At 39.2% G+C, this 9,263-nt stretch overlaps 3 protein-coding genes across 3 annotated transcripts; 2 read left to right on the forward strand and 1 right to left on the reverse strand.

Moving 5' to 3' along the window:
• Positions 1–352: 352 nt before the first annotated feature.
• On the forward strand, positions 353–1,559 carry LOC106372366 (mitochondrial fission 1 protein B). The gene is made up of 5 exons (XM_013812565.3): positions 353–549; positions 693–831; positions 930–1,051; positions 1,147–1,210; positions 1,295–1,559. Exons 1-5 carry the CDS (start codon positions 442–444, stop codon positions 1,375–1,377), a joined length of 516 nt encoding a protein of 171 aa, XP_013668019.2. The 5' UTR covers positions 353–441; the 3' UTR covers positions 1,378–1,559.
• A 98-nt stretch (positions 1,560–1,657) lies between these two features.
• Positions 1,658–3,131, reverse strand: LOC106369952 (annexin D8). Its single transcript, XM_013810040.3, has 6 exons — positions 3,057–3,131; positions 2,833–2,978; positions 2,528–2,746; positions 2,244–2,456; positions 1,970–2,059; positions 1,658–1,864 (listed from the first exon to the last, which is right to left on the reverse strand). The coding sequence occupies exons 1-6, from the start codon at positions 3,127–3,129 to the stop codon at positions 1,658–1,660; spliced, it is 948 nt and encodes a 315-aa protein (XP_013665494.3). The 5' UTR covers positions 3,130–3,131.
• Positions 3,132–3,601: 470 nt separating this feature from the next.
• On the forward strand, positions 3,602–9,263 carry LOC106372365 (exocyst complex component SEC10b). The gene is made up of 25 exons (XM_048742379.1): positions 3,602–3,791; positions 4,022–4,108; positions 4,184–4,438; positions 4,516–4,590; positions 4,661–4,762; positions 4,836–4,886; positions 4,971–5,076; positions 5,242–5,355; positions 5,456–5,547; positions 5,756–5,924; positions 6,016–6,092; positions 6,178–6,276; positions 6,364–6,454; positions 6,547–6,632; positions 6,724–6,897; positions 7,031–7,084; positions 7,154–7,282; positions 7,369–7,461; positions 7,580–7,726; positions 7,844–7,941; positions 8,134–8,218; positions 8,382–8,440; positions 8,635–8,733; positions 8,824–8,907; positions 8,993–9,263. The coding sequence occupies exons 1-25, from the start codon at positions 3,693–3,695 to the stop codon at positions 9,069–9,071; spliced, it is 2,604 nt and encodes an 867-aa protein (XP_048598336.1). The 5' UTR covers positions 3,602–3,692; the 3' UTR covers positions 9,072–9,263.

The following is a 9,263-nucleotide window of genomic DNA, read 5'->3' on the forward strand; positions in this document are numbered from 1 at the left end:
TAAATTATTTGCAAATCTAATTAAAAATTAGTTAAAGTATCTAAATTAAGTAAAAAGTATTCAAAATAAAAAATTAAACAAACTACAAAAAAAAATTTGAATACTCTAAAATATTTAAATCACCTTAATATATATAAAAACATTAACATATTTAACTAATTTCGGATATCTTCGGATCCTAATTTGGGTTTCGGTTCGGTTCGGGTTATAACCAAAGTCCAAAGTAGTAAGCTCATAAGTTCCATTCGGATATTTTTGTAAAACAGTTCGGAATTGGTGTCAATTTTTCGGATTTAGGTTAAGATCGGTACTTCAGATTGAGTTAAAAACGTCCAGACCTACTTCTAATTGTGTTTCAAAAAAAGTGTTTCAAAAAAAAAAGGTCAAGTCTTCTAATTACGTCACAAGAGAAAAGAAAAAACTCAAAAACTCTTACACGAAATGGAGGCGACGATAGGAAAGGTTTTCGATTCCGTCTCTACCTTCTTCTCCGGCGTTGCTTCCGGCTCCTCCGATGAGTTCCCCTTGTGCGACACCGACATCATATCGGTAACTTTTACCATTAATCTAATCGCCTCCGTTGTTACTCAAATCGTCCGCATAGGAACATCTAGATCACACGATTCTCCAGTTGCTTTGTCGATTACCTCTTTCATCTTCTTCGGATGGCGTTTTTTAAAATTCATTATCAGGGATGTGAGAAAGAGCTTGCGGAAGCTCAGAAAGGCCAAGACGAAGGGTTTAAGAAAGAATCCATCATGCGATTATCATGGGCTCTTGTTCATTCGAAGATGCCTGCTGATATACAGCGTGGGATAGCAATGCTTGAAGGTATATATAATAAGCTAATATGTAAACTGAGTCTACGGTTCTTGTGAAGGTGGATGATATGATCCACGTCAGCAATGTGTTTCTGCTTTGGTTTGCAGGTTCGGTGGTTAGTGATACAAGTCCAATGACACTAAGGGAAAAGCTATATCTCCTTGCTATTGGATACTATCGAAGCAGTGACTTTTCAAGAAGCAGGGAGAGTATAGAACGGTGTTTGGAGGTTTTGATCATCTCTTATCCATGGATTAGTCCATAATATCTTATTGTTGCTGATGTTTTCATCAATAGGCTCTTTTTTTCTTTCTCTGGTTTTAGGTGGAACCAGAGTGGAGACAGGCTCAGACGCTAAAAACGGCTATAGAGGACCGTATTGTGAAAGGTAAACCGTATGATGGTACTTAAAGCCGTTTCTCTTCTTCATTTATTTATTTTCTCTTGATTTAATTTCAATTTGTGTAAGCAGATGGTGTTATTGGCGTTGGAATCGCTGTTACTGCTGTTGGGATTGTTGCTGGTATTGCTGCAGCATTGGTACGCAGAGGCTGAGAAGGAAAGAAACCCGTACATGTGCATGTTTCCCTGATCTTCAGTGAGTTTGTTTAGTTTCTTTTGTGAGCTTGGAAGAATGTATTTATTAAAGGGCTTGGCTTGGAAGAATGTTTTTATTTATGGAAAACAAATAAGTTGTAATTCCAATCTTATTGTGAATAGCTAAACAGTATTACTGAGTTGACGAAGCATCATCAAACAGATACTTTTATTAGTACTTAAGCAGAAATTAGAAAGAAATGCTACTCTTGTCAGGTTTTGATTTTGAGGGTGAACTCTAGATTCCTCCGTGTCCTAGCAAGGCTAGAAGAAAAGCCTTGTAGTCCCTTGATGTCTCTTTTGCTATGGCTTGATCGAGGCTCTCATTGTTCCTCTTGTGATACAGCTCAGTGATATTCTTCAGGTCCTTCTCTGCTCGTGTGACAATCACACGGGTCAGAGCATCTTCATCAGTCCCTGCTGTGTTGATTGCATTGCGCAAAACCTAAGAGATTTTAAAAAATACAGTATATATGAATAGCATTTATTCGTATTAGGAAAATATTATAGACCATGTGTAACATTTGCTATACCATTGTTGTATCTTTACCTTTGCGTAGTACCGGTTAGGGTTTTTGGTGCACCTGATTGCTGCACGCAGTGCACTCAGGTACTCATTTGTAGGGTGGCTGAGGATATCCTGGGAATCATCAAACGTTTCATTACGGGTGTTGTCATAAAGAAAAACTGGTATGAGTTGCTCTGTTTCCTCAAATTGATTTTAAAAGTCGTTTCTTTGTTGTCTTAACGTTTCTCGTTGATTGTTTTGTCACAGTTTAATCATCAATTATAACATAACTTGATGTCCATGTTTTTTGGTTTACCTTAGTGATCGATCTTCCATAGATATCCTTGTAGCGGTTGAAGATTGCGCAGAGCTGCACGCTGCTCCTTGTACTTATCACCCTAATCGTTTCTTCGTGATAAACAGCCTTACCGACGATTTCATCATGAAGAATCGCAGCCTCTGAATGCGCCAGAGTCTCATCAATTTCGTCCCCATCATACTTATAAGCAGACACCGTTGCAACCAAGAGCTATATGAAACCAGCCCAAGCGCTCAGTTAAAACAAGAAGAGAAAATTTTGGAAGTTAAAAAATTACTCACCTTCCTGATGTGGCCGGTAGTACGGGAGGCCAAGTCTTCCTCGAGAGAACGCTTGTAGAGGCAACGGTAAGCACGCCTGGTAGCTAATAGATCTTCAGGGGATCTCATGCAAGCAATCTCGACGAGGACCTTGCAGTCAGGAACAGGCTTTTGAAGAGCCAAGTTGGCCAAGAGAGCATCTCTCTCTGGAGGATCCAAAACCCACAAACATATAGCTTTCTGCAGGTACCAAATATTTCTCCATGAGAATCACGTTTTTGTGAATTAATAGAAACAGAGCATAGCATGTGGATAAAATCTTAGACCTCAAAGTCGCCAGAGAGCTCAGATTTGAGCTGGTGAATGAGATCCTCATGGTATATCTCCTGGTAAGCTTGTCTTATGAGTTTCCTCTGGAACAAGTTCCGGTGTCCAAGGATCGAGATGATGGCCTTTTCATCGGTTCCAAATCCTGAAACCCAAGAAAGAAAAGGGGGGTAATAACCGAAACTTGAATGAGTCACTAGTCTAAAAGAAGAAAGAGTAGAACCTTGGCAAGCCTTCTTGATGTTTTCAGCATCTTCAACAGGGGAGAAATGTGGAGGAGAAACAATGGTGGCCATTCTTTTTCTTCTACGTATTTTCGATATTGCTTCCATTGCACTTTGAGCTTCTTTATATAAGAGTTGTTACTGAGGTGACAATGCTATTAGCTCATAAAAAAAACTTCAAAATCCTCATTAATATGTAAATTTGAAACTCTTTTCTTCTTTAAATGCCCCCCGTTTATGTATGCCTTCGCCGTTATTTTTCGAAGGCGAAGGTTACTACATTTACATCCCAGTTAGATTAGTACTCGCCTGTGTAACATGTGTTTTCAATACCTTCCTTCCAAGTGTGTAGTAAAGCAAGTGAATCATACAAACCTATGGTAACTCTTGTGTCTACTCTAAAACCATATTCTCCAAAATATCAGAGATGAATCTATACAAGTGCACACTCTCACTCATGTGTATATTCGCAAGGCAAACCATCTTATGCAAAATCTGGCGCGACCGAAATCTTCATAACAAACAATCTAATCTGTTAGACCAAAAAAACAAAAACAATCTAAACCTGAAACAGAAACTTAAACCGGCCGGTTTAACAAAAAAATTGGTACAAAATAATAAATTAACAGCTCATAATGGAGGTCGGAGATGCGAAACCAACAAATCTCCAACTTTACTTCGCCATAGCACACAGTAACCGGTCTCCGCCGTCTAGATCTCGCTGCTCACCGCCGGTAATATGCTCTGTATCTACTTTTTCTACTCCGTATTGTTACCTTAGAGTCTGAATTTGCAACATTTAGCTGAGAAAAATCAGCGGATGTATTTATTGTACAGTCGTTTTGATTGAAAAAAAATCCAGAATCAGACGCATTTCGCTAATTGAATTGGTTCATATGATCTATCAGACTTAAGGTTTTCATTTTAGGAATTTTGTTTTTTTTGTTTGTTAAATTTTCATCAGATGACAGAAGGAATGAGAGGAGCAAGAGGTTCCAGATCATCCTCTGTTAACTCTAATCCTCTGATACTTGACATTGAGGACTTCAAGGTAAAGGTTTCACCTTGTGCCTTGCTTATGTTTTGAATCATTAGGAGTTTCTGATTTGTTTTTGGTCACTGGCAGGGTGATTTCTCATTCGATGCGTTATTTGGGAACCTGGTGAACGATCTCTTGCCGTCTTTCCTGGAAGAAGAAGCTGATTCCGGTGATGGCCACGGCGGCAACATTGATGGTTTCGCAAATGGGCATTTACGTGGCCACGCTGATGCATCCAGGTTGTCTCAGATGTCTTCTTCTGCTCCTTTCTTCCCTGAAGTAGATGGTCTCTTGTCTCTGTTTAAAGATGCTTGCAAGGAGTTGATTGATCTAAGAAAGCAGGTGAGTGTGTCTGCATCGGATACAGTCCTTTGTGTCTTTCTTCTGGTAAGATGTGTAATCGTTATATGTTTTTGAAGGTTGACGGAAGACTCAACACACTAAAGAAAGAAGTTTCAACCCAAGATGCCAAACACCGGAAGACACTAACTGAGGTTCGGCAGAACAAACACTTCTTCTTTCATTAGATTTTCTTCAGTTTGACATATTGGGGTCTCCTTTTAGATAGAGAAAGGTGTGGATGGTCTGTTTGAGAGCTTTGCAAGGCTGGACGGTCGGATCTCTAGTGTTGGACAGACCGCAGCCAAAATAGGAGATCATTTGCAGGTTTAGATTTTGTCCTGTATACGCCCAACTATTTGTTGATCTATCCAGTATTGACCCGTACTTCCATTGTCAGAGTGCAGATGCTCAGCGGGAAACTGCTAGCCAGACCATAGAGCTGATAAAGGTAAGACCACATCTATGTTGGAATGATTGTCGGATGATATTTAGATGAATGCGTAAAATAACTCTCCTTTTTGAATAAATACAGTACCTGATGGAGTTCAACGGCAGCCCAGGGGATCTTATGGAGCTTTCCGCTTTGTTTTCTGATGATAGTCGCGTAGCTGAGGCTGCTTCCATCGCTCAGAAATTACGTATGATATGATAGCTATATACTTACAATGTGTCTAGATTTTATCTTTTATCTATTATTTGCGGAAAGTTTTCTTTATCTGTGATGTGATAGCTAAACCTTAACACTCTTGCTTCCAGTTAAATTAGGCTGTAACTGATTTCGACGCTCTCCTTGTCAATATCAGGATCCTTTGCTGAAGAAGACATTGGAAGACAAGGTGCGACTACAGCTGCAGGAAATGCAACCCCTGGCCGAGGACTTGAAGTTGCAGTTGCTAATCTTCAGGATTACTGTAATGGTAAACTATTTATTATGCTTTGCTTTCTGTATATTCACTGAAGAATAGTAGTGTATTTTCAAATTCAACCTTTGTGACATTTGAATACAATTTTTTTTAGAATTGGAGAACAGGCTTTTATCTCGTTTTGATGCTGCATCACAGCGGAGAGATCTATCCTCCATGTCAGAATGTGCTAAGATTTTGTCACAGGTGAATACTTTATTCTGAAGCATGCACCTTTACAATTCAGTTGGAAAACCTGTTCTTTTATTCTAGATTCCAAAACGAAGGCCTTTCTTACGTAGCTAGTGGTTACATACTGGTTAATTCTAGATAAGGATGTCAAACAAGGAATGGATATCGAGTTCTACTCTTGTATATGCATCTTGATGTTCAGTTTTTTTTTCTTGATTTTCAGTTCAACAGGGGCACGAGTGCTATGCAACATTATGTGGCAACACGTCCAATGTTTATTGATGTGGAAGTCATGAATTCAGACATTAGGTTGGTGCTTGGTGACCACGGTTCTCAGCCTAGTCCTAGCAATGTTGCCCGTGGACTTTCTTCTTTATACAAAGAAATTACAGGTATGAAGGACTGTCATTGATCTGGATGCAATACTTGAAGCATTCTTCTATCTCTATGCTGATTCATTTTCTTGTTACTTCTCATCTGTAGACACTGTACGCAAAGAAGCAGCAACCATTACAGCTGTTTTCCCCGCTCCAAATGAAGTTATGGCGATCTTAGTTCAGGTAACGGGCACAAATAGTTTGGACACTGTAGCGTGACCCTGGCATATTGGTAAGCTATACCAACTCTTGTTATTATTTTATGCAGAGAGTTCTCGAGCAGCGTGTTACAGGCATTCTGGACAAAATTTTGGTGAAGCCCTCTCTTATGAGTCCACCACCTGTGCAAGAAGGCGGACTATTACTAGTGTGTAGATACCTCCTTTTCTTTGTTCTTGTCCATCTGCCTAGTATAGATGGGATACGAAAGTTAACTCTTGATTTTTGTCTTTAGTACCTTAGAATGTTAGCGGTTGCATATGAGAGAACCCAAGAACTTGCTAAAGACCTCCGAGCTGTTGGATGCGGTGACCTGGATGTTGAAGGTCATTTCTTGTGTCTCTTGTTATTCTTGAGTGATAGAAGTTTCATGCATAAATTTTCGTCGGTGCTAACTGTTTTTGTTTTTACCGTGCAGATTTGACAGAGTCCTTGTTTTCCTCGCACAAGGATGAATACCCTGAGCACGAGCAGGCCTCCTTAAAACAACTATACCAAGCAAAGGTTTACTAAGACCTTTTTCATTTCCTCATTAAAGTTAGTTTTTATTTTGTTCATTAGTCTGAAGTGCTTAGATATGTGCGTTTATCTACAGATGGAAGAGTTACGTGCTGAGAGTCAACAAGTCTCGGAATCATCTGGTACAATAGGACGCTCTAAGGGTGCTTCAATATCATCTTCTCAGCAGCAGATATCAGTCACCGTTGTGACGGAGTTTGTTAGATGGAGTGAAGAAGCAATAACCAGATGCACACTGTTTTCATCTCAGGTTACCGAACTTCCATTTATTAGAATAATTAGGATATTGACAAAGAAATAAGCTTTTGGCATAATATCTGACAGTAACTTATGTGCCATCTGAGATTTGTATATTTGATCAATATATTTATTTCTTTGTGCAGCCAGCCACACTCGCAGCCAATGTTAAGGCCATATTCACTTGCCTGCTAGACCAGGTATGCTGCTTAATAAGATTCTAGAATCGTTCATATTCATTGTGCTAATGCAATGATGAGTTCTTGCAGGTAAGCTTATACATAACTGAGGGACTTGAACGAGCAAGGGATGGCCTGTCTGAAGCAGCATCATTGAGGGAGAGATTTGTTTTGGGCACAAGTGTTAGCAGAAGAGTGGCTGCTGCAGCTGCCTCTGCTGTAATTACTTCACTTTACTATTTCAAGTGTTCATTACTCCAATTGTTAGGTAGAGTCTATTTATAACACCTTTGATTATTTTTCAGGCAGAAGCTGCTGCTGCTGCTGGTGAAAGTAGCTTCAAAGCCTTTATGGTTGCTGTGCAACGTTGTGGTAGCAGTGTTGCTATAGTTCAGCAGGCATGTTTTTATGGCTATTAGTTTGTTTCAATTAGAAGGCTTCTGCTTCAACCATCCAAATACTCAACAATTGAAATTCTAAACTTTGGCCCCTATTAATCTTACAAATTTTTTCCAGTATTTTGCAAATTCTATTTCTCGGCTTCTCCTACCAGTGGATGGCGCACATGCTGCTTCATGTGAAGAAATGTCGACTGCTCTGTCAAAAGCAGAGACTGCTGCTTATAAAGGACTCCAACAGTGCATTGAAACTGTGATGGCTGAGGTTAGTTGCTTTTTGTGGAAGATATAAACATATCCTTGAGGATCAATGGGGAACAGATCTAAGAGTCATGCTTAAACTTGCATTTCTATTAAAAACTCTGACATGGCCTTTTTCCAGGTTGAAAGACTGCTTTCAGCTGAGCAGATGGCTACCGATTATAGATCACCTGATGATGGAATTGCTCCCGATCACCGCCCAACAAATGCCTGCATAAGGTTGGTCGATCTCAAAATCTACCTTTCTAATGGTCATAGAATACTTCGTTTTTTTTATGTGAAAGTGTCTTGTTCCTAGTGTAATTTCTTTGCTGGAACAATCTACTATGACATCTCTCAACACTTGCTCTTCTTTAATATCTTTTCTAATGAACATGTTACTTTAATCTCTAACTCCACTCTCTTGTTCAGAGTCGTGGCTTATCTCTCCCGGGTACTTGAGTCAGCCTTCACTGCCTTGGAAGGTCTTAATAAGCAAGCCTTCCTCACTGAACTGGTATGATTTTAATCATCAAAAATTAATAGTTAAAAGGGTAAATTGCCGTTTGATGTCAAGAAAGAGAGGATAAATTGTTTTCTGATCTCATATGACTGATATCTTTATCTTTATTATAAAGAAGGGTGAGGATTTTCAAGTGAATTTTATTTGTTATTTTCAGGGGAATAGGTTAGACAAACTACTGCTAACTCACTGGCAGAAATTCACCTTCAATCCCAGGTATAAACTCCTGCTCTACAGATGCGTAAGAAAAAAGAATTTAGGACCCTTAAAATAACCAACAGAGAACCATGCCTCTGATTTTCTACTCTGTTCTGATATGAATGCAGTGTTGTTTTATGTAGTCGTGCCTCTTGGTATAAAATCAATGGTCTGTGTGAATAAACTTTGGTTCTGTTTTGTGGTTTTAATAGTGGAGGACTGCGGCTGAAGCGTGACATAAACGAGTATGGAGACTTTGTTAAGAGATTCAGTGTTCCATCTGTGGAAGAGAAATTTGAGCTTCTGGGAATGTAATAACATTCTTGACCCCTGATCATGCTATTGATTCTTATTTTATTTAATAGTTATTGTAACAACTTCTGCTATTTGTGTGAGTGTAGAATGGCGAACGTATTCATCGTTGCTCCAGAAAGTCTGTCGACTTTGTTCGAGGGTAGTCCAAGCATTCGCAAAGACGCGCAAAGGTAAAGAGAAAGATAACTTGAAAATTTGTAAATGAGAGGAGTAGACAAAGGGATGTTTGTTGATTATCATTATATGTGTTGACAGGTTTATTCAACTGCGGGAAGACTATAAGAGTGCAAAGCTTGCAACAAGACTGAGCTCGTTGTGGCCAAGCTTGAGCTGATGATCATGCCCATGCTTTTAAGTAAACTGCCAGAGATATCTTTATGTATATACTTTATTCATCATTTTCCTTACACTCTCTGTCTGTCCTCCTTTCATTCTGAATCTTTTTATTATGATTGCATCAAACACGTGCACCAGTCACTGCCTTGTTATGTTCAAGAGTTGGTAATGGTTTGCATAGCTTTAAGTT

Source organism: Brassica napus, chromosome A10 (genome assembly GCF_020379485.1).
Source record: "Brassica napus cultivar Da-Ae chromosome A10, Da-Ae, whole genome shotgun sequence".
Taxonomy (NCBI): Eukaryota; Viridiplantae; Streptophyta; class Magnoliopsida; order Brassicales; family Brassicaceae; genus Brassica; species Brassica napus.

Coding starts and splice junctions, on each gene's coding strand:
- LOC106372365 (XM_048742379.1), top strand. CDS start 3,693: ATGGAGGTCGGAGATGCGAAACCAACAAATCTCCAACTTTACTTCGCC. Junction 4,439..4,515: donor TGATTGATCTAAGAAAGCAG/GTGAGTGTGTCT, acceptor ATGTTTTTGAAG/GTTGACGGAAGACTCAACAC. Junction 8,441..8,634: donor AAATTCACCTTCAATCCCAG/GTATAAACTCCT, acceptor TGGTTTTAATAG/TGGAGGACTGCGGCTGAAGC.
- LOC106372366 (XM_013812565.3), top strand. CDS start 442: ATGGAGGCGACGATAGGAAAGGTTTTCGATTCCGTCTCTACCTTCTTC. Junction 550..692: donor GCGACACCGACATCATATCG/GTAACTTTTACC, acceptor ATTCATTATCAG/GGATGTGAGAAAGAGCTTGC. Junction 832..929: donor TGGGATAGCAATGCTTGAAG/GTATATATAATA, acceptor TTTGGTTTGCAG/GTTCGGTGGTTAGTGATACA.
- LOC106369952 (XM_013810040.3), bottom strand. CDS start 3,129: ATGGCCACCATTGTTTCTCCTCCACATTTCTCCCCTGTTGAAGATGCT. Junction 2,979..3,056: donor CATCAAGAAGGCTTGCCAAG/GTTCTACTCTTT, acceptor CTTGGGTTTCAG/GATTTGGAACCGATGAAAAG. Junction 2,747..2,832: donor AGCTCTCTGGCGACTTTGAG/GTCTAAGATTTT, acceptor TGGTACCTGCAG/AAAGCTATATGTTTGTGGGT.